Genomic DNA, 25266 nt, shown 5'->3' with positions numbered 1-25266 from the left:
TGGGCTATTAATTGAAGTTTTACAGTATATCATTGTTTAAAAAAAAACAGAATTGTATAAACAAATGTACAAATATCAGGGAAACTCATTTATGCAATATTCACAGGAAATTATCTGCTTTTTCATCCAAATTGCTCCTCTTACATAGACACTCTGCATTTATTGCCCTCACTATTTGGCTTAATTGTACAGTTCATCAGTTGTCTTTTAGTATTATTGTTATGCATTGAAAACAACATATGTCCCCTAGTCAGGGGTTGTCACTTTACTTCACTTTAATACTTCACACTCTGCACATTTAAATGGAGAAACCCCTCCATCCAATCACTGCGTCCTCCCACAGATTAACAGTTAACCTGGCAGTCCTCGTGTCTTCGTGTGAGCCTGGACAAAGTGCAAAATACTGTCACCGGGACGCCAAGTGGCTGTACTGCAGAGGTGTGGAGGATAAAGATGTAGATGTAGATGTTAAACATCTAGATTTTTTTTTAAATGATGTCTTCTGGCATGCTTTAAAGTAGATAAGATGATGTCTCTGGAGCTATACAGCAAGGTAAGAGTGACTTTTTTTTTATGTTTAATGTAATTATTATACTCTGCTGCAAGGTTTGGCATTTGTATGGTGTTACAAAGATGAGAAGGATTATGATGTAAAAACAAACATTGCTAATGATGTGAGTATTGTAGTGTTTGTATGACACATCTGGTATGTGTGTGTCAGCATTTCCCAGTTATAAGAATTTTCATAAAGTGCCTAAATGTTTACCCCTCCTGATTTTTGAGCCAATATGTTACAGTAACTTGTAGATTTGCTCTGATAAAAACTTTTCATCCTTACTTCTGTAAACTTTGTGGTCAATAATGTGTAAAATTGTAAGAAACATAGTGTGAAATTTATCTATAAAGTGGACACATTAATAAGCGATTTAGATACGTTAGAAGTAGATAATGACTAATCCACGCAGGCAATTTAGAGCAGGATGACCAGTGTTAATTTTTAACACTGTTTAGGAGCCTTTTATGCTGATGGGTGACAAAAATCTTGCCTGGGTGAGGCCAGGAAGTGTTGCATGTACCTGAACAGTGTTGGGACAGAAAATATAATATTATGCAATAGAAGTGTCTTTACTGCCCTCCACAGGGGTCCAGTACATGCTGAGTGTGTTCAACCTGCAGTGTCTCTTTTCCTCTTTATTTAACACATCCCTGAAACAGTTTATTCCCTTGTTAGGGGGCAAGTGTGTGGATCCCTGACCCAGATGCAGTTTGGGTGTCAGCCCTGCTCCTCCAGGACTACAGTCCTGGGGACAAACATGTACTGCTGCAGCTCTCTAATGGAAAGGTGAGACACATAGTACCATTCAAGTGTCATAGTCCTCATAACTATGTCCACTTTAGATTTTTACAAAACACTTTAAATTTCCCACAACAACTCCTAACTTTCTCCTCCATTGGCAGGAGGCACATTACCCAGTGGTGTCCCCCTCTGATCTCCCACCGCTGGGGAACCCCGACATCCTGGAGGGGGAAAATGATCTGACAGCTCTCAGCTTCCTCCATGAACCTGCCGTTTTGCACAACCTGCGGGTTCGATTCCTGGACTACAGCAGCATCTACACCTACTGTGGTGAGCAACGGACGGGCAAAAGGAAGATTCAGGGAAGTCTAGCTCAAACTGGGATGATTGTCCAACTGAAAGTGGGACAATGTTAGTGACAGAAGGTCTTTCAGATTTGTGCTGTCAGCAGACAGCTCCTGTGTGCTTCTGTCTGTATAATTACAGCTCATAATGTGAACTATATTACAGTAGGTCAAAGGTTGAACCAGGGAGGCGACTCCCTCACTACCACCTGTTTAAGGTGTAATAAAATATTTCCTGTTATGTAGATGATGCAAAGTTTTCTAAAAGTCACTCTGCCCATTTAGACAAAATCACATTTTTGTTGTTTTTAAATCTTTGTGGGTTTGTCATGACATTTTTTTAACCTTTAAATCCATATAAAATGAGAAAGGTTGCGTGATAATATTCACTATGAGTGCTTTGAGTTAGACTAAAAGTAGAGCAGGTTTTAGAGAATTTTCTTGATTTGGATTCATCTTAGATTGAACTACGAGTGCTAAAGTTAAAGGGACAGTTCAACCCAAAATCAAAATACATATTTTTCCTCTTACCTTTAGTTCTTTTTGTCAGTCAAGATTGTTTTAGTATGAGTTGCTGAGTGTTGGAGATATTGGCCATAGAAATGTTATATAATGGAACTAGATGGCACTCGGCCTGTGGTGCTGAAAGCGCCAAAAAATAAATTTGAAAAACTCAACAGCAATGTCTCATTCCAGAAATCATGAAACTCAGGATAATCCACAGACCTTGCTGTGAGCAGTTTCATGTGGGAACTATTTTCTTTCAACCAAACTACATCCACCACTGTATGATTACGCAGAAGGAAGTGTTCATCTACTCATGAATGAGAGGTTGAGCTTGTGAAAGCACGCAATGTAAACATTAATGGCGTCCTTTTCAACTGAGCTGTAATGTTAGCTAGTTCAGTGGTGCTACGTGAGCCAGCAGTAGATGCATGCTTCCTTCTGCATGATGATACAGTTGGTGGGTGTAGTTTGGTAGAATGAAAATAGTTCCTACATGAAACTGCTCACAGCAAGGTCTGTGGATTATCTTTCTGGAAAGAGACATTGCTGTTTGAGAGAAGGCGGACATCTCTACATCAGATATGTCCAACACTCCGATTTTTGGGGCGAACTGTCCCTTTAATAGAATTCCAAAATGTTTACTCTTTAAATGAAATGTTTAAATGCATTTTCTGTACAGTTGAAAATGATATAGCTATTGCAAAATACTAAATTTTCTTCTTGTGAAAGCTCAGTTCTGTCAGTATTCACACTCCCACACTGATGTAACTTGGTTTTCCTGTCCCTCCAGGTATTGTGTTGGTGGCCATCAATCCCTATGACCAGCTCCCCATATATGGAGAGGAGGTGATAGATGCTTACAGCGGTCAGGACATGGCCGACATGGAACCTCACATCTTTTCTGTGGCTGAGGAAGCCTACCGCACTATGACCAGGTCAGAGGTCAAAGGCTAGAGATCATGTCATGACCATCAGGAACCTTTCAAACAGTAAAACGTACATCAGTTAGAATATTCCCTCTACTGTCTTTCTAACTACAAATACACTGTGCGCTATCTGTGTGTGTGTGTAGGGAGGAGAAGAACCAGTCTATCATCATCAGTGGAGAGTCTGGCTCGGGGAAAACAGTCTCGGCCAAATTCACCATGCGATACTTTGCTGTGGTCGGAGGAGCAGCTCAGCAGACCAGCGTGGAGGAGAGAGTTCTGGCCTCCAACCCAATAATGGAGGTGATGGATGGTTAAACAATTTCTCACTAAGAAATGAGGAGTTCCCTGTTAATTATGTATTATTATTATTATTTTTAAATACAAACAACACTTTTGCCTACAGTCCATTGGGAATGCTAAAACCACACGTAATGACAACAGCAGTCGTTTTGGGAAGTACATCGAGATCGGCTTTGGCAGAAAAGGGGACATCATCGGGGCAAACATGAGGACATACTTGCTGGAGAAGTCAAGGGTTGTCTTCCAAGTAAGAGTGATATTTAGAACGTAAGAATCCTTCCTATATTAAGATGTGAAATGTTACCTGTCCATGAATATTGTATGTTTATGTGCATGTAAGGCATCAGCAGAGAGGAACTACCACATCTTCTACCAGCTGTGTGCCTCCAGAGAATTACCTGAAATGAGAACCCTTAAACTAGGTGAGAATCAATCACAAACTACCACGTCTACACTCTTTCCATTCATGGCTTTAATGACATTTTGTTATTATAATGTCCATGTTGCATGCCCTCTGTCTGTGCTTTGTGCTTTTCCTGCAGATGCACCTGAGCATTTCCACTACACCAGCCAGGGAGGAGAGATGCAGATTCCTGGAACTGATGATTTGTCGGATTTTGAACGCACTCGCAGTGCTTTCACCATTCTGGGTAGAGTGTTTGCTCTCACATACACATGCACAGTACATTCCACAATGATTTTTGAGGATGCAACTGTTTTGGCTCTGTTAATAAGGAATCATGTTGTTGATTGAAGGTCAAATAAAAGTGTTGTATTTGTTGAAATTGCAGGTGTGCAGCCTGACCAGCAGATGGAGCTCTTCAGGATCCTGTCAGCTGTTCTGCACCTGGGAAATGTCAACATCCAGGCCAGTGGGAGAAATTCTGACCGGAGTTATATTGATGTAAGAATTTTTTTTCTCAACTGTCATCCTATTTCCTCTACCAGTGCACATACTGTAACAGGTAGATCTGAGTCCTTTTGTTATCTCTCAGGCAGACAACCGCCCTCTGGCTGTCTTCTCCAAGCTGTTAGGAGTGGAAGGACCTCAGATGGCCCACTGGCTGTGCCATCGCAGACTGGCTGTAGGGGGAGAGATGCTGGTCAAACCCGTGTCCGGCCAGCAGGCTGTAGAGACCAGAGATGCTTTGGCCAAACATATCTACGGCCAGCTGTTTACATGGACTGTCCAGAGGCTCAACTCTGCTCTGCGCACACAGAGGGGACACACTAAATCCTTTATAGGGGTACTTGACATCTATGGGTGAGTGACACTGGATACCTTATTACACTTCATAGTTTATTTTATAGTTTAATCTGAAGTGTTTTACTACAGTGGGACTGACAGGTTTTCTCTCCGAGCAGGTTTGAGACCTTTGACCGGAACAGTTTTGAGCAGTTCTGTATAAACTATGCGAATGAAAAACTGCAACAGCAATTCAACAGGGTAAGTCATGGGACAGGCTGACGTGTCTCTCTGTGTCTCTGTGTACTGGTGTGTGTGTCTACAGCCAGTGTCATCGTACCTGCATGTGCAAGTTGCCAAATTACTCTTGTTAAACACTTCAATCAGCCCTATAACCTCTGTATTATACAATAATAATAAACTTTATTTATAGAGCTCTTATCAAACCAAAGCACAAAGTGCATCACTGAGAGAGAAAATGAGTGATAAAATACATGAAGGGGGAATAAAAAACAACAACAATAAAATAAACAGGCAACTCAGATAAAATCAGGATATGCATTTAGATAAAAGTATTTTTGGAAGAGACTTTTTCTCGCATGCCCCCATGGAAACCAGTAAAAGTTAGAATATTTCAGATGTAATAAAAATATAATCAGACAAGCTTTGTTATAATACAGCAACAGATGTTTCTTACCATCATTTTCTTTCACTGATAATGTTCATCTTGATCTAATTTTGCAAGTTAATGTACACTTGATTGCATTTGTGACTTACTCTCACTTTCCTGCGGTGGGGTGTACTTTTTTAGGGGTTTATAGTTTACAAAATCACATTATATTGTGATACTGATTTCAGGCAACAATATTCATATCCTCATAGTTGCTAAATGCAGGAGGAAGAGCTGCTCTGTCTCGGCCTTTCTGTTGAGAGCGAAACAAGCACAGTCTGTCCTCCCAGTGTGATAGTCTGTGCTTTATAGCAAAGCGTCCTCACTGTGTTTATATCCTCAGGATGGTGAGGTGTTCTGCCTCTTTTAACTTTCTTTAAGTTTTATATTTTTATTTTTGTGTTTGTCTGCAGCATGTGTTCCACTTGGAGCAGGAGGAGTACATCCGAGAAGAGCTGGCCTGGAGCAGGATCGAGTTCAGTGACAATCAGCAGTGCATCAATCTCATAGAGGGACAACTGGGCCTGTTTGATCTTTTAGACGAGGAGTGCAGGGTCAGTCAGCTCTCTCGACTCTCCATGCCTTATTATTTTATCAGTCTTTTCCTCTGTCTGTCGTTATATCTCTCTCTCACACATTTGGCTCAATCCTCACATGAAATAATAATCTTTATTTACACAGTGCTTTTCAAAACAGAGATACAGAGTGCTTACACGACATGAAACCAACAACTTTTAAAAGAACTGATAAAAAACACTTTAGTATATAAAAACGGAGGAAATGAAAGACAGTCTGAATGAACTTAAAACTCAGGTGAAATCAGGAAAGGCTCTCCAATAAAAGTATGTTTAAATAAGGGACTTAAAAGTGATCACTGACTCGGCCGACTTGATTTCCTCGGGCAGACTGCTCCAGAGTCTTGGGGCCCCGATTGCAAAGCTCTGTCCCCTTTAGTTTTCAGCCGGGACTCTGGAACAGACAAAAGACCTCTGCTGCCCGAGGACCTCAAAGTACATCCTGGTGTGTACGGTAGTAGGAAGTCAGAGATATAGCTTGAAGAGAGACCATGAGGAGCCTTTAAAAGTAATCAGTAAAATCTTAAAATCTATTCTAAAACAAACAGGGAGCCAGCGTAAAGATGATATGATATATGTATATTAACTTAAACATAAACATGTTAGCTGTTATTTTATGCACTGGATCTTTTCTTGATCTTTCAACTCGCTTGTCTCAGTGATGATCTCCCAAACTCCATTCTCAGTAATCATTTCCTGTCCTCATCATCAGATGCCCAAAGGTTCAGATGTGAGCTGGGTGCAGAAGCTGTACGACCAACACCTGACCGGCAAACCCCACCCTCACTTCCAGAAACCTCGCATGTCCAACAGTGCCTTCGTTGTTCTGCACTTTGCTGACACGGTGAGTGATGAAGGTCAACACACAGAAACTGTTGTGAATCTGATTTTGGACTGAGAGAGTGTTTTTGGGTGTATGTTGTTATTAACAGTTCTCTTCTTTCATCAGGTGCAGTATGAATGCGATGGCTTCTTAAACAAGAATCGAGACACAGTCTTTGAGGAGCTCATTAACATCCTCAAAGCAAGTCAGGTAGACATGTGTGACGTATTACATTTCATTCAGTTTGTATGTGACTATGGGATCACTGACTTGTCTCTGTGTGTGTTCATGTGTGTGTCAGTCTGAGCTGGTGGCCGAGTTGTTCCAGCAGCAGGGAAATGTTCCCTCTGTGGCTAATGGAAGTGTTCGCTCAGGAAAGAGAGCCACCAGAGAACATAAACTGACAGTGGGCTTCCAGGTGAGATGTTATGTCTCTGTTCTTCAGTTCACTTAAGTTTTGGTGCAGCAGTCTGTCTTAAATGCTGTGTTTTTGGTCCCTCTCAGTTTCGTCAGTCCTTACAGATGCTGATGGACACTCTAAATAGCACCACTCCTCACTACGTCCGCTGCATTAAACCCAACGACCTCAAAGAACCTTTCATGTAGGTTTTGTTTTGCCTGATTTTTGCAAAATATAATGCAAAAGTTAACACATTCGATTTGTGTTTCCCTGACACTGCTGTGTGCACCAAGCAGCCTAACAGCCTTGCTTTGTCAGGTTTGATCCCAAAAGGACAGTCCAGCAGCTGCGAGCCTGCGGGGTGTTGGAGACGATCCGCATCAGTGCTGCAGGTTTTCCATCCAGGTACTGATTAGACAAAGTCTCTGCAAAACTCTAATTCAATATGAGCACTTAGTCTTTAAAGTAATTTAAAGTAAGTCAAGTCAAAGTAAAGGCCAGGAGGCAGGCAGGAATAATGAATAACATGTACATGCTACTAAGATTTCTTTATACACTAATACTCCACTAACCTTCCAGATGGACGTACGAGGAGTTCTTCTGCAGGTACCGTCTTCTGCTCCCAGGCCCTCAGAACCAGGACCAGGCCCAGGCCTTGTGCAGACGGGCCCTGCCTGAGCTCATCCAGGACCCAGACCAGTACTGCTTTGGAAAGACCAAAGTATTTTTCCGTGCTGGTCAGGTGGCTCTTCTGGAGAGGCTGAGAGCTGAGAGGCTGCGTGTTGCTGCTGTGATCATCCAGAGCCGGGTCAGAGGATGGCTGGCACGGGTCAGATACACCAGGATCTGCTGGGCAGCTGTCACCATACAGAGATACTGCAGAGGAGCTCTGGCCAGACGGTGAGGAAGCTATTAGTGTGCCTCTGTGTGTGAGAGATACATATATATATTCTATCTGGTGTACAAGTTGTTGCAAAATAAAATGTGTGTATATCCTCTGTATTACAGTTTAGCACCGCGCTATTTTATTTCTTGAAAGGAAAGTGACAGATTTTTAGAGAAGCTGACCTGTAGGTGATGTGTCTTTCCCTTAGGCAGAGAGAGCAAACCTACCTGCCCCTCCATGCGCCTACATGGAAGGGCAGAGAGGTGCGTTCTCTCTGCCTTAAGGCTTTCCACGTAGGCGCGTTGAAAGCCTTCAGACAGAGAGAACACACCTCTCTGCCCTTCCATGTAGGCGCATGGAAGGGCAGAGAGGCCCCAAAACAGAGCCATATAGCCAAATACAATACTGCAAATGGAAATAAACTTTTCTTTGTCTAAAGTGATCCTGACTGTACTGTTAATTTGTGTAAATAATCATCTCCAACACAAAACTGCCAGAAACAGCCTTTAAATGTAAATTAAATATTCTACCTTTAAATTTGGCTGCAGACTGGCCCTGACCCTGCGCTACACCAAGGCTGCTTTAGTAATTCAGAAGACTTACCGCATGGTGGTGGTCAGACAGTTGTTCCTCATGATCCGACAGGCCACCATCACCATCCAGGCCTTCACCAGGGGCACACTGGCACGCCGCAGATACAGACTGGTCAGTGTTTAATTACACCCTTAATGCTGCTTGATCTTTTTCTTTGACATTGACCTGTTTAGAAGAGGAGTTAATTATGACTGGTTCAGTTATACAGACATAACCTGATGAAAAATGTAAACCTTATCTCTCTCTTTAGTTGTTGGCGGAGCGGGCTGCAGTGTTGCTTCAAGCCAGAGTGCGTGGGTGGTTGGCGAGGCAGGCGTACAGGCGAGTACGCGTGGCAGTGGTGTTCATGCAGTGCTGTGTGCGCCGCAGGGCTGCCAGGAGGGAGCTGATGAAGCTAAAGACGGAGGCCCGCTCAGTGGAGAGGTACAGAGAGCTCAACAAGGGCATGGAGGTCAAACTGATGCAGCTGCAGTTAAAAGCGGACCAGGAGGTGGGTGAAGGGAGTTTGATCCTTGTGAGCGCTTAAACATTTGTTTCAAGATTTTTATCTTTCATTCACACAGTAAAGTTGTATATGTATGCGTCCAGGCCAGGGAGAGTGCAGCTTTGAGGGAGACCCTGCATGCAGAGCGAGAGGCCAGCAGTGTTGAGCTGGAGGCTCTGAGGGCGACGATACAGAAACTAGAGAGCCAGATACAGGAGAAGCCTCAGCCTGGTCCCGTCATCAGCGAGAAGGAGATGGAGGAAAGACGGAGAGCTGAGGAGAAGGCTGCCCAGGAGATCCTTCAGCTCACACAAGTAGGTCCACCAACCCCAGAATAACCTGACATATTTTACACCATGCTGGTGTTTGTGTTATTATTAAACATGAAGAATGCAGGATTTCTTATAATAAACATTTTCTTTTGCCTGACCAGCTGTTGCAAGCTTACTTAATTTTGATGGAGGAGTTTTAGTCGTTTATTCTGTCTTATTTTTCAAGGAATTACAAGCCCTGAAGAGAGAGAAGGACAGTTTCTGCAAAGAAAGAGAGGATCTCAGTGCTGGCCTGCTTGAACAAGAAAAAGCTCAAGAAGGTAAGGTCTCACTTTATAGCATTGTTTCATAGACAAACCCTTTGTCTTCTCTCATCCTGTGTTTTTCTTTTTCTCCATGTGTGTGCAGAGTTTGTGGATCAGGCTGCGTCTCAGGCGAGTGCAGATCTGAGGGCGGAGCTGGATGAGGAGAGGAGAAAGTATCAGGGTCTCCTGAGAGAGTTCACCAGACTGGAACAGAGATACGACAACCTCAGGGAGATGAGTCTGCTCACCGAGGTTCAGAACTACACCTACAGACACACTTAAATACTTTTATAGAAATATTTTTTTGGTTTAAAATTCCCGTCGTGGACGCTAAGGGTATTTTTTTCCTCCTCTCAACAGCGCACCAAGGGCCACAGAAGGACGGACTCCACTCAGAGTCTGAGCTTGGAGCCTCTTTCTCCTCTCTCGCCTTCCCCCACTCCACTGTCACCCCAGTCTCTCACCCCACTCTCACTGTCACCCTTCCCATCTGCCTTCCCTTCCCCGGAGGAGGTCCGCAGGGTCAGCGTGACGTCTCACTGCTTGGAGAGGAGAGTCTCAGTCTGGAGCTGCGACACGCCAATGGTGAGGGAATGTAGGAGTCCAAAACTCAAAGGGAAATGTCACGAAACTTCCCTCAAGTTTGGTGGCAAAAACATTTTTTCTTTTCACCCCCTTATGATGATGCTCACTGTGTGTATGCCTGGGTGCTTTTCCAACTTGCTACATAATCTCATCATGTCAGGCAATAAAATGTCACACTGTGTTCATATTTGCGTTGACAGGACCAGTTGATGGAGAGGATGGACGTGGCCAAAGACCCGACAGTGAAGATGAAAGGAGAGGACCTGGCACATGCTTATGATGCTGTACGAGTGGCCAACAAGTCAGTCTGTCACTCATGTATCAACTTGCTTCCCCTTGAATTTAAAGGTCCAGTGTGTAGGATTTACGGGGACATGTTAGCAGAAATGGTATTTGATATTCATAACTATGATTTCATTAGTTTATAATCACCTGAAACTATGAATTGTTGTGTTTTTGTTATCTTAGAATAAGTCATTATCTACATACGGAGCTGGTCCTCTTCCATGTAGTCTGCCTTGTTGTTTCTACAGTAGCTCAGAATAGACAAAACACACACTGGCTCTAGATAGGGCAATTGACGTTTTTTGCATTGGCATCCACCTCTTCCTAACTGGACGCGATGCAAGTGATCCAGTGAGTGAACATTTGATTGTTTTAGTGTTTCCCAGTGAAAATTTCCTAACCTCTGTTGCTTGTTTGAGACACCACCCACCCTGGCTTTATTTTGGCAAAGCTTTACACACCTACAACCTATTTTCTGAGCAACAGCAAGCCACTCCTAGGCTCCATCAGGGCTCGATAGGCTCCCTGAATGTTGCTGCTCGTAATATATCTGGACGCTGCTCCGCCAGAGTTCGTTTGGAAGAGGTATGCGCTTGGCACACAGGAGAAGTTTCAGTTGGTTGCAATGTTGCACCGTCACCGCTAGATGCCACTAAATCCTACACACTACACTTTAATGCTGCGATTAATATAAGTGGATGAACTCTATGACCCTCTTCCCCTCATCTATGTCAGGTTTCTGGAGAGCCAGCTGCGTAGCCAGCACAGTCAGAGGGAGGAGGAGCTGGAGGCTCTGAGGTGCCAGCTTAGTCAAGCGGTCTCTAGTTCTTCCTCTGCTGCACAGCGACAGGTATCGACTTATGAAGGCACTCATCTGTGGTGCATGACGCATTCTGCTACAATGAAAAAATGAGTAGATGAACCCTTATGGTCTTTGTTTCAGCACATATGTTGATGTTGCACCTTTTCTTCCACTGACTTTTAAAGTGCCTTACCTTTCCCCTACCACTTCTCTCCGACATAATCACTCTACAGTTTATAAAGATAGAGCCAGTGGATTCCAGCTGTTGTTAATCTTGTTGAAAAGTTGAAGTGTTTCCGACTGTTTCTACTGAAAATCAGTCAGAGCATTAGCTATAAGCCACAAATCCTAAATGTGAGTGTGTGTGTGTGTGTGTGTGTGTGTGTGTGTGTGTGTGTGTGTGTGCGAAGGAACTGCAGGAGCTACTGGAGGCCAGAGAGCAGGAGTGTGTCAGACTGAGGAGAGAGCTGAAGGAGCTTAAAAACACAGTGTCACTCAGAAGACTCCTGGCTCAAGGTATGATTTCATGAGAAGCTTTAATTCAGAGCTTTTGCTTTGCTATGCATTTTCAGAATACAGTTTTTTTTCTTCATCACTGAAATGCGATGTTAAAATACACCAAAGAGCAGATGAGTAAACACTTATTATTAGAGAAATATCAACATTAGATCATGAGTACAACACTTTAAGTTCATCTCTGCAGTTTTTCTGCTGGTGCTGCTGTTTCCGTTGTTCATGTTGTGATGTTTTCTTTTCCCAGTTCTCCCATCAGCTCTCACCCCAGAGACGCTGTCCTCTCCCTCTCGACCGAAGCCAACAGTCACTGGTTTGCTGGAATGTAGGAAAAGAGATGAAACCAAGCTCATGAAGAACCTCATCACAGGTGAAACAGTAAACACAAACATTCAAACTTTCATATAGAAAACTCACATAAGTAATTTGCATTTGTAATGTTTTTATGTAAGTTTAGTGGCCCAAGGCACACCAAAGGGCAAGCCAAAATTTCAAGGCACACCTGTATCTATATCTGTGCACAAAAGCTTCTATTAACGTGTGTTATCACGCTTATCATGACGTAAGACAAAAAAGAAAAAGAAAACACAAGACATGTAATCTTCATGATACTGTCTACTTCTTTTTTCATTCGGTGGTAGGTCGTCTTTGCTGGTGTAATTTGCTCTGTACAGTAAAGCGATCCATTGTCCCGCTCATGGCTTTCTCCTTTTCAAATGTTATCATCCCTCACACTGGCTGTCGATATGTCACACACTAATTCCCACATGCGGATGTTGACAAATAGGTCCCCCGTGGAGGATTTTTAAATTAAATTAAACAGCTTTTTTTTTCTTAGCTACACTCACATGGTATGTTTTGTTCAAAACCCAAAAACTATTGATTGCTATCACATAAGACAAAGAAAAGAATCTTCACAATTTATTGATTTGATATTTTGTGAAAAAAATAGTTTTAAATAGTTTGTGTAAATACCTGGTCTGCATCATATTTCTCAACAAAGTTATTGTGCCATTTTCATATTTTATGATGTCATCCTCCTAAAAAAACATTTTAAAATTCCTGGAACAAAATCATTAATTTGAATATAGTGATTCATTGAATTAAATTAGTTAGTCTTCTTTTATTAAATCAAATTTTTCATGACAGATAGAATTTATGGTGCTGCTGGACTGCCCCGTTAATACAGGTGCATACCCCTGTTTGTGTGTGACAAGTGGGGGAGCAAACAATTTTTTTGACCAAAAAGCATGACACAAAAACATGATATGAATTTTGGAAGCAATTACATCTTTTTCAATACATTTTGACTTTTGGACTTTACCATGTTCTGGAGTTATTGGAAATGTTTGGATCAGATGAGTCAGAAACAACCCAATCTGGAAATCCATCGGTAAAAAAAAAAAAAAAAAAAAAAAAAAAAAATCTTCCTCTACAAGATTGCAGAATCTGTCTTGAGAGATTAGAAACAACCCTACACAGCAACCACTGGAATCTGATTCTACAAATTGTATATCACTAATAATATTAGTGCAGCCTAATCTTTATCTGCAGCTGTGCAGAAATACTGTGTTGAAATAGAATTAATAACCATTCAACAACCGTTCAAATGTTAATTATGAAAAAGCTTTGAAGCTTCCAACTGTTTGGCACAGACCTGTTGGAAACATCCAGCAAACACTGAAAAATGACTATATTGTTTATTTGAATGACTCATAGTCTCCTACAACAGCAAGGAGATTCTTTAAAGGCTTTAGAAACACTTCAGTAGATCACACTTTATTAGCCTTGCCTCTGAGGTTAATGTGACACACAAAAATAAACTTTAACTTCCACTAGCTCTTCCACTCTGACAAATATGACCTGGCCATGTTCACTCTGCCATCGCTGCTCTCTCTGCCCGTGGTCCAGACATCCGTGTTGACAGCGCCCTGTCTCTGCCGCCTGGCCTGGCTGCCAGCGTGCTCTTCCTGTGCGTTCGTCAGGCTGACTGTAACGGAGACCAAACTCACACCCGCTCACTCTGCAGCGCCGCTGTCACCGCTATGAAGGCAGCTCTGAAGGTAACCACAGTCTGATTGGTGCACCATATGGCTGAGGTTTAATGTGTAAGGGCAGATCACATCATGTCACTTACGGAGAGGCATTGACAGCTGACTTTGAACCACTTTCATGTGATTGTGGAGGATTGTTTTGTCCAACAGTCTGGTCACTGTGGACAAAGTAAACCACAGCAAAGCCCATAGACCTCACACACGCACACATACACATAATAGCAAAGAGATATTTTTAATTTCATCACATTAATGTTGATCTCTGAATGACAGTATAACCTTTTGTCTTTCTGTCTGTCCATGCAGAAACATAGTAATGATGTAGATATGACAGCTCTGTGGTTGAAGAACGCCTGTCTGTTGCATGACCTGTTGACCCAACACTCCCCAAAACAGGTTGGATGAACTTGCATTTATTAATCTTTTGCAATTTATTGACTTAGAGCATCGTTGTTGTAAAATTGACTACATGAATAAATGGTTGAACTGATTGCTTTTCAGGCCCTTGATTCAGACGAACTGGTCCCACTGAACACTGATCTGAGTGACCTGATCCGTGCCCTGAGTGACCTCTGCATCCAGGCCTATCAGCAGCTCCTCTCCATCACTGAAAAACGCCTCCAAAACATCATAGGTACTGCCAAAATGAAGAGAACACTGATGCTGTTAATGGTCTCTCCTTTACTGCTCCTTTATCATAACTTCTACTCCCTCTCATCATCCTCAGTCCCCTCTCTGTTGGAGAGTGAGACCATACCAGGTCTGTCTGGCTCGGCAGTAAAGTTGGGAACGTCCAGAAAGCGAGCAGGCTCGGACCCCAGGACCGTGGGAAGCGATGCTCCTACTATGGCGGCGGTGCTGAGGGAGCTGGGAGCACTTCACACAGCTTTGTCCCATCAGGATCTGCCCCCAACACAGATGGAGCAGGCCTTCCACCAGATCACCTACCTCATCTCTGCCTCCGCTCTCAACAGCCTGCTGCTGAGGAAAGACATGTGCTGCTGGAGCCGTGGCGTGCAAATACGGTAGAAATATACACAGATAAATATGCATATATGCAAAAATTTTTATATTATATAAAAACATGCAGTTGTATACATAAATCCTGCTATATCATATTGATTGAACTTTGTAATCCAGTTCTTTGAAGCTAAAACTATTTTCCTTTTTGCAGTGTAAAGGGGGCAAAATTTGTCTGTGTCCAACACATTTTCACATGAAAAAAATATCTTTTCAATCTCATTCCACATCAAACCGTTGAGTTTGCCACTAAAATCACATGATAATGTTGTAGTGTAATATGCGTTGACATTTTTTATTTTTGACGACATACTATACTGTAACATTTTTTATGATTTTCTGAAGACATACTATACTATGACCTTTTTATGATATTTTGACGACATACTATACTATGAGGTTTTTATGATATGTTGACGACATACTATACTGTGATGTTTTTTTACGCAATTTTGACGACATACTATGACGTTTTTTATGATATTTTGACAACATACTATACTATGACGTTTTTTTATGATATTTTGACGACATAATATACTATGATGTTTTTTATATTTTGACAACATACTGTACTATGACGTTTTTTATGATATTTTGACAACATACTATACTATGACATTTTTCATGATATTTTGGATGACATACTATACTATGACTTTTTTTCTGATATTTTGACGGCATACTATACTATGACATTTTTTTACGCAATTTTGACGACATACTATACTATGACATTTTTTATGATATTTTGACAACATAGTATACTATGACATTTTTCGTGATATTTTGGATGACATACTATACTATGACTTTTTTTAATGATATTTTGGACGACATACTATACTATGACGTTTTTTATGATATTTTGACAACATAGTATACTATGACATTTTTCATGATATTTTGGATGACATACTATACTATGACTTTTTTTATGATATTTTGATGACATACTATACTATGACATTTTTTTACGCAATTTTGACAACATACTATACTATGACATTTTTTATGATATTTTGACAACATACTATACTATGACATTTTTTTACGCAATTTTTGACAACATACTATACTATGACATTTTTTATGATATTTTGACAACATAGTATACTATGACATTTTTTTACGCAATTTTGACAACATACTATACTATGACATTTTTCGTGATATTTTGGATGACATACTATACTATGACTTTTTTTAATGATATTTTGGACGACATACTATACTATGACGTTTTTTATGATATTTTGATGACATACTATACTATGACATTTTTTATGATATTTTGACGACATACTATACTATGACGTTTTTTATGATATTTTGACAACATAGTATACTATGACATTTTTCGTGATATTTTGGATGACATACTATACTATGACTTTTTTTAATGATATTTTGGACGACATACTATACTATGACGTTTTTTATGATATTTTGACAACATAGCATACTATGACATTTTTCATGATATTTTGGATGACATACTATACTATGACTTTTTTTATGATATTTTGATGACATACTATACTATGACATTTTTTTACGCAATTTTGACAACATACTATACTATGACATTTTTTATGATATTTTGACAACATAGTATACTATGACATTTTTTTATGCAATTTTGACAACATACTATACTATGACATTTTTTATGATATTTTGACAACATAGTATACTATGACATTTTTTTACGCAATTTTGACAACATACTACTATGACATTTTTCGTGATATTTTGGATGACATACTATACTATGACTTTTTTTAATGATATTTTGGACGACATACTATACTATGACGTTTTTTATGATATTTTGATGACATACTATACTATGACATTTTTTATGATATTTTGACGACATACTATACTATGACATTTTTCATGATATTTTGGACGAAATACTATACTATGACATTTTTTATGATATTTTGACGACATACTATACTATGACGTTTTTCATGATATTTTGGACGACATACTATACTATGACATTTTTAATGATATTTTGTTTGACATACTATCCTATGACGTTTTTAATGATATTTTGTTTGACATACTATAACGTTTTCTATGATATTTTGACAACATACTATGCTATGACATTTTTAATGATATTTTGACGACATACTATACTATGACATTTTTTATGATATTTCGGACAACATACTATACTGTGACGTTTTTTTATGATATTTTGGACAACATAAAATACTATGACTTTTTTTATGATATTTTGGACAACATACTATACTGTGATGTTTTTTTACGCAATTTTGACGACATACTATACTATGACGTTTTTTATGATATTTTGATAACATAATATACTATGACATTTTTTTACGCAATTTTGACGACATACTATACTATGACATTTTTCATGATATTTTGGACGAAATACTGTACTATGACGTTTTTTATGATATTTTGACGACATACTATACTATGACGTTTTTTATATTTTGGACAACATACTATACTATGACTTTTTTTTGATATTTTGACGACATAATATACTATGACATTTTTTTACGCAATTTTGACAACATACTATACTATGACGTTTTTTATGATATTTTGACAACATACTATGCTACGACATTTTTTATGATATTTTGACAACATAGTATACTATGACATTTTTCATGATATTTTGGATGACATACTATACTATGACTTTTTTATGATATTTTGGATGACATACTATACTATGACTTTTTTTATGATATTTTGGACGACATACTATGCTATGACCTTTTTTTTTATGATATTTTGATGACATACTATACTATGACATTTTTCATGATATTTTGGATGACATACTGTACTATGACATTTTTCATGATATTTTGGACGACATACTATACTATGACATTTTTTATGATATTTTGATGACATACTATACTATGACCTTTTTTATGATATTTTGACGACATACTATACTATGACTTTTTTTATGATATTTTGGACGACATACTATACTATGACCTTTTTTATGATATTTTGACGACATACTATACTATGACATTTTTCATGATATTTTGGACGACATACTATACTATGACATTTTTTATGATATTTTGATGACATACTATACTATGACCTTTTTTATGATATTTTGACAACATAATATACTATGACATTTTTTTACGCAATTTTGACAACATACTATACTATGACGTTTTTTATGATATTTTGACAACATACTATACTACGACGTTTTTTAACGCAATTTTGACGATATACTATACTATGACGTTTTTTATGGTATTTTGACAACATACTATACTATGACGATTTTATATGATATTCGGACAACATACTATACTATAACTTTTTTTTATGATATTTTGATGACATACTATACTATGAAGTTTTTCATGATATTTTGGACAACATACTATACTATGACGTTTTTTATGATATTTGAATGACATACTATACTATGACATTTTTTATGATATTTGGACGACATACTATATTATGACTTTTTTTATGATATTTGGACGACATACTATACTATGACATTTTTTATGATATTTTGATGACATACTATACTATGACCTTTTTTATGATATTTTGACAACATAATATACTATGACATTTTTTTACGCAATTTTGACAACATACTATACTATGACGTTTTTTATGATATTTTGACAACATACTATACTACGACGTTTTTTAACGCAATTTTGACGATATACTATACTATGACGTTTTTTATGGTATTTTGACAACATACTATACTATGACGATTTTATATGATATTCGGACAACATACTATACTATAACTTTTTTTTATGATATTTTGATGACATACTATACTATGAAGTTTTTCATGATATTTTGGACAACATACTATACTATGACGTTTTTTATGATATTTGAATGACATACTATACTATGACATTTTTTATGATATTTGGACGACATACTATATTATGACTTTTTTTATGATATTTGGACGACATACTATACTATGACATTTTTTATGATATTTTGATGACATACTATACTATGACCTTTTTTATGATATTTTGACAACATAATATACTATGACATTTTTTTACGCAATTTTGACAACATACTATACTATGACGTTTTTTATGATATTTTGACAACATACTATACTACGACGTTTTTTAACGCAATTTTGACGATATACTATACTATGACGTTTTTTATGGTATTTTGACAACATACTATACTATGACGATTTTATATGATATTCGGACAACATACTATACTATAACTTTTTTTTATGATATTTTGATGACATACTATACTATGAAGTTTTTCATGATATTTTGGACAACATACTATACTATGACGTTTTTTATGATATTTGAATGACATACTATACTATGACATTTTTTATGATATTTGGACGACATACTATATTATGACTTTTTTTATGATATTTGGACGACATACTATACTATGACATTTTTTATGATATTTTGATGACATACTATACTGTGATGTTTTTTACGCAATTTTGACAACATACTATACTATGACATTTTTTACGATATTTGGACGACATACTATACTATGACAATTTTTTTTAATGAAATTTGATGACATACTATACTATGATGCTTTTTTATGAAATTTTGATAACATACTATACTATGACAATTTTTATGAAATTTTGATGACATACTATACCATGACATTTTTTTATGAAATTTTGATGACATACTATACCATGACATTTTTTTATGATATTTTGATGACATACTATACTGTGATGTTTTTTACACAATTTTGATGACATACTATACTATGACAATTTTTATTAAATTTTGATGACATACTATGATATGACATTTTTTTCATGATTTTGACGACATACTATCGAATGATACTTTTTTTATGATATTTGGACGACATACTATACTATGACATTTTTTTTTACGATTTTACGACATACTATAGTATTATATTTTTTATGATATTTGGAGGACATACTATACTATGACATTTTTTATGATTTTCTGACGACATACTATATTATGACTTTTTTTACGATTTTACAACATACTATAGTATTATATTTTTTATATTTGGAGGACATACTATACTATGACATTTTTTTATGATTTTCACGACATACCTTAGTATATTTTTTATGATATCTTGATGACATAATATGATGACATTTTTCATGATATCCTGACCACATAACATACTATGACATTTTTTATGATATTTTGATGACATAATATGGTATTTCTTGTGACAATATAGTACATACTATTCTAATTCAATCAGGAGTGACCGAATTTTCATATCAAAAAATATATTTATTAACATGTGCCCATAAGAATGAAACATGTCGAAAGTCTTTGGCGATTAGACCCCATAGAGATGGTATGATTTAAGGAGCATGAGGAATCCATAGTTGAATAGGGAACCCTGAAGAGGTCTAGACGCTGGTGGTGGTAGAGGTGGTGAAGATGAGATGAGGATGGAGAGGTGCCGATGATCCGGATAAGCAGAGGACTGAGCCGTTGTTGAACCTGTCCTGGACTCTGGATGTGATGGCTGGAGGTGAATGGGCTGGAGGAGGGTGCAACAATTCTGCACATATATAAGGCTGACAGCAGCAGAGGAGAGAGCAGATTTAACATTTTGAAGTAGCATCTTGATTGGCTGAGAGAGATCATGGCAAAGTTTCATTGGATAACTATAAGAGTGAACATCCATAGTCAGCTGATTAGAGGAAGCAGTGGGAGTGGGATGAAGAGAATTGTGGATGGATGAGCACAAAGGAAGTCTTACTGATTGAACTTATGCTGAGCTTCATGACATTTTTTGTGATTTTCATGACATTTTGACGACATACTATACTATGACATTTATAATGATATTTTGGACGACATACTATACTATGATGTTTTTTTTATGATATTTTGACGACGTACTATACTATGACATTTTTTATGATATTAGGAAGAAATACTATACTATGACACTTTTTATGATATTGTGACGACATACTATACTATGACTTTTTTTATGATATTTTGACAACATACTATACTGTAATGTTTTTTACGCAATTTTGACGACATACTATGGAGAGAATTGTGGATGGATGAGCACAAAGGAAGTCTTACTGATTGAACTTATGCTGAGCTTCATGACATTTTTTGTGATTTTTGTGACATTTTGACGACCTACTATACTATGACGTTTTTTATGATATTTTGACGACATACTATACTATGACATTTTTAATGATATTTTGGACGAAGCACTATACTATGACATTTTTTATGATATTTGGAAGAAATACTATACTATGACGTTTTTTATGATATTCAGATGACATACTACACTATGACATTTTTAATGATATTTTGGACGAAGCACTATACTATGACATTTTTTATGATATTTGGAAGAAATACTATACTATGACGTTTTTTATGATATTCGGATGACATACTACACTATGACATTTATAATGATATTTTGGACGAAGCACTATTCTATGACATTTTTTATGATATTTGGAAGAAATACTATACTATGACGTTTTTTATGATATTCGGATGACATACTACACTATGACATTTATAATGATATTTTGGACATCATACTATCCTATGACATTTTTTATGATATTGTGACGACATACTATACTATGACATTTTTTTATATTTTGGACAACATACTATACTATGACATTTTTTATGATATTTTGGATGACATACTATACTATGACATTTTTTATGATATTTTGATGACATACTATACTATGACATTTTTTATGATATTTTGGATGACATACTATTCTATGACATTTTTTATGATATTTTGGACAACATACTATACTATGACATTTTTATGATATTTTGACGACATACTATGCTCTCACTTTTTTTTTATGATATTCGGACAACATACTGTACTATGACATTTTTTATGATATTTGGATGAAATACTATACTGTGACATTTTTTTATGATATTTTGGACGACAAAATATACTTTGACGTTTCTTTATGATATTTTGGATGACATACTATACTATGACTTTTTTTATGATATTTTGATGACATACTATTCTATGACATTTTTAATGATATTTTGGATGACATACTATACTATGACATTTTTTATGATATTTTGGACGACATACTATACTATGACGTTTTTTTTTATTATATTTTGGACAACATACTATGCTATCACATTTTTTTAATGATATTTGGACAACATACTATACTATAACATTTTTTTTTATGATATTTGGACAACATACTATACTATAACATTTTTTATCATATTTTGGACGATATACTATACTATGACATTTTTCATGGCATTTTGATGACATACTATGTTATGACATTCCCTATCCCCTTCAGATAATTTTCTAAGAGTAAACATGTTAGATTATTTATCAATCAGTCTGTCTTTCACTTGTCACTCAGTTATAATGTGAGTCTTCTGGAGGAGTGGCTGCGGAGCCGAGGTCTGCAGGCAGGTGGAGCTGTGGCCACACTGGAGCCTCTCATCCAGGCAGCTCAGCTGCTGCAGACTGGGAAAAAGACCGAGGCGGAAGCACAGGCTCTTGTTCAGACCTGCACTGCCCTGTCCAGCCAGCAGGTGGGTGTCTATCTGTCTGCATCTGGGTTAAAGAAAGAGCAAAGTTTAAGTGTATATAATTTTCTGTTGGTATTTGTTTCGTTAAACAGATTGTAAAGATCCTGACCCTCTACACTCCCAACAGTGACCTTGATGAAAGAGTCACACTGAACTTCATCCGAACTGTCCAGGTAGTGTCTACAGCTGCAAGGACTTCATATGTTTATTAATCTAAAGTACTGCATAACATGGGAGTGGACTCTGTCTTTGCTTTTCTAGGGGCTTCTCAAAGGTCGTTCTGACGGTCATCCTCCGCAGCTCCTCATGGATGTGAGGCGAGTGTTTCCAGTCACATTTCCCTACTTGCCACCCCCAGTCCTCCATGCTGAGCAGTTAGTCATCCCAGACTCCCTCAAGATCTCCTTTCTTCGCAGAGTCTAGAACAGGAGGCCTTGCCTCTTCAGAGAAAACATATGAATGTTAAAGCAAATTTGAGTTCCCACCACACTGGATTTTATCGTTTGAAATTTAAATAACTTCCAGGAGGTGTTGTGAGCTTGATTCCGCTCTCTGATTTGTAATGGCATTGAGATGTTTAATTATACCGTCAATTACCAGTGGATTAGTGTGTACACTGTAGAGGGTCAGCGTTTATTTCAAAAATGTATATCTCAGCTAAATGGAATGAATGCTAATGAAGAATAGGAATATAAAGTGTTCCTTTAAAAAATAAAAGGTAGTAAAGAATTGTACAAAATTAGGCAGTCAGGTAAGGAATAGCAATGGTGCAGCTCTGTCTCATTACGGTTGGACAAACAAGCAATGAGACAGAGTTTTTTTCTTCATATTTTATTGGAAGCAGAAACACAATGAGACTGCAGTCCCAGTAACCTCAACCCCCAATAAGAACAACCAGAATAAAAAAAACGCAAAAAATTAGAAACATCTCGTGTATAAAAAAATTCTCATGCGAGTACTTTGTACCACTACACATCATCAGTAATACATATTTATATATTCACAAACATTTGAAAAATAGAAAACAATAATGAAATATCAAAATAAAAGAAGACAACAATCGGCAATTAACATCAAATAATTATGCGTGCTGGCACAATAAATTTTTTTCTTTTTGTTTTATTGTTCCTGTCATGCACCTTTTCTGGAAGTATGGGACCGGCGTCGCTGTGCAGCTGTCTGTGTGGCCTGGTCAGCTAGACAGAACAGATCATGCATGTCTGCCCGCTCTTTGTCTGTGTGCTTTTCATTGTGCTTCTATCCTTGTCCTTAACTTCTGTGTGCATTCCTGTCCCACATGCCAGTCCAATACCCCAACACGCAAACTAAGCCTCTGACCAAGGAGACTAAAGTATCATTGTCAACAGCAATAAATAAAGATTTTTTCGTGGCATTTCCAGCTATGTGACAGTTGTGTACCTGTTATTTAAAGTTATTAAAAGACTGTGCGATGTTTCCTTGAATAAAAAGACCGTGTGCACACCAGAGAATAAAAACATGTTTTGATTTGGTTTACATAGATAGGTAGTTTTACTTATATACCTACATGATGATCTATAATGCCAGTATAAGTCAGGAGTTGGTCGTGTATTTATTTGGCTTTCAGTCGAGCCAATTAAAGGAATACGTCAACCACAAATTGACAATTTGTATATCAAATACTCACCCTGTGCTATGTTGAATTTGTGAAGAAATGTTTTACTAGCATGCTTATGGTGAACAAAGAATCCAAAAACTGATCAAATTCTTGATGAATTAAAGTCATGATGATTCCGTGTTTGACAACAGCAAAATGGTATCAAAACATCTGTTGACAAACTCTGACAACTTGTGCAGAATAATCCAAGTCTCATTCATCCAGTCATATGCTCAGTATTTCTTACACATACGAGCACGGTCCCACACCGAAGTGATCGAAATCTGATGCTTGGGCAGTGACTAGCAGCGTCAGAAACCAAAGACAAAAGCCGTCCTTTAATGTTGGCATGATACGCGGCCAGTTGCTGTGTTTTTGTTGCCTAAACCCGACCACGTGTGTTTGTTGGTTAAGGAAAAATAACATTAATTTGCTGTGTTTTACCGGCGTAGTACATTTATTTTGAAAGAGACTGTATGTAAACATAAAATTTCCTGTGAACAAGCAAGTGTATCTTGACAGAAGAGAACTTGACATGGTGTCCCAGAACGTCAACAACCAACACACCCAGGGTACCTTGTACATCGTATGTGGACGTAGAAAGTCCATGACCAGTCCATGATCACATCAATGTGTGACGAAGTTGGAGTGAGAATGTGTTGAACTGACAGCCCTTTCCAATGGGGAACTGAACTAAAAGTGAAACATAATTAATGCTCTCTTCCAAGCCAGACTCCATTTACGAAAACAGTAATTGTACCTCTCTGAACACTGGAGCTGCTGGCCCACCACTGCCTTGATCAGTTACTCTGTTTGTGTTGTTGTGTGACTTTGGTGAATCCTAACTCACTCTTTCAAACACCAAAGTCACACAATAACACAAACAAATTAATTGCATGAGGCGGCAGTAGACCAGCCGCTCCTGTGTTCAGAGAGGTAAAATTAATGTTTTTGTCAATGGAGTCTGGCTTGAAAGAGAGCTTAAGTTTCACATTCAGTTCAGTTTCCTGTCAGAAAGGGCTCGCTGTTTGGGAAATATTGAGCATATGACTGGATAAACGAGACTCGGATTATACTGCACAAGTTGTTTTGACGTAGCTTTCCTGTTGTTAAACGTGGACCCCTATGACTTCAATTCATCATGAATATTCTCAGT

At 37.8% G+C, this 25266-nt stretch overlaps 1 protein-coding gene across 1 annotated transcript; it reads left to right on the top strand.

Annotated features, from left to right (window-relative positions):
• Window positions 1-416: 416 nt before the first annotated feature.
• Window positions 417-24858, top strand: LOC117253695 (unconventional myosin-Va). The gene is made up of 35 exons (XM_033621304.2): window positions 417-553; window positions 1232-1342; window positions 1459-1627; window positions 2939-3083; window positions 3221-3377; window positions 3481-3624; window positions 3718-3799; window positions 3920-4027; window positions 4169-4281; window positions 4373-4641; window positions 4743-4824; window positions 5647-5787; window positions 6521-6652; window positions 6758-6841; window positions 6933-7049; window positions 7136-7233; window positions 7350-7436; window positions 7611-7931; window positions 8466-8622; window positions 8762-9001; window positions 9100-9309; window positions 9494-9587; window positions 9676-9824; window positions 9933-10157; window positions 10358-10458; window positions 11178-11292; window positions 11655-11760; window positions 12005-12127; window positions 13669-13820; window positions 14118-14207; window positions 14313-14445; window positions 14539-14836; window positions 22303-22477; window positions 22567-22647; window positions 22736-24858. The coding sequence occupies exons 1-35, from the start codon at window positions 527-529 to the stop codon at window positions 22895-22897; spliced, it is 4998 nt and encodes a 1665-aa protein (XP_033477195.2). The 5' UTR covers window positions 417-526; the 3' UTR covers window positions 22898-24858.
• The last annotated feature ends 408 nt before the right edge of the window (window positions 24859-25266 follow it).

The sequence above is a fragment of the Epinephelus lanceolatus genome, chromosome 6 (assembly GCF_041903045.1).
Source record: "Epinephelus lanceolatus isolate andai-2023 chromosome 6, ASM4190304v1, whole genome shotgun sequence".
NCBI lineage: Eukaryota > Metazoa > Chordata > Actinopteri > Perciformes > Serranidae > Epinephelus > Epinephelus lanceolatus.
Note: the sequence above shows the minus strand (reverse complement) of the source record. Positions and strands in the feature narration are given on the sequence as shown.

Bases quoted from the DNA above. Each gene is read 5' to 3' on its own strand.
- LOC117253695 (XM_033621304.2), top strand. From the start codon at position 527: ATGATGTCTCTGGAGCTATACAGCAAG. The intron at 6,842-6,932 runs GTAGACATGTGT...TGTGTGTGTCAG, and splicing joins ACATCCTCAAAGCAAGTCAG to TCTGAGCTGGTGGCCGAGTT. The intron at 9,588-9,675 runs GTAAGGTCTCAC...ATGTGTGTGCAG, and splicing joins ACAAGAAAAAGCTCAAGAAG to AGTTTGTGGATCAGGCTGCG.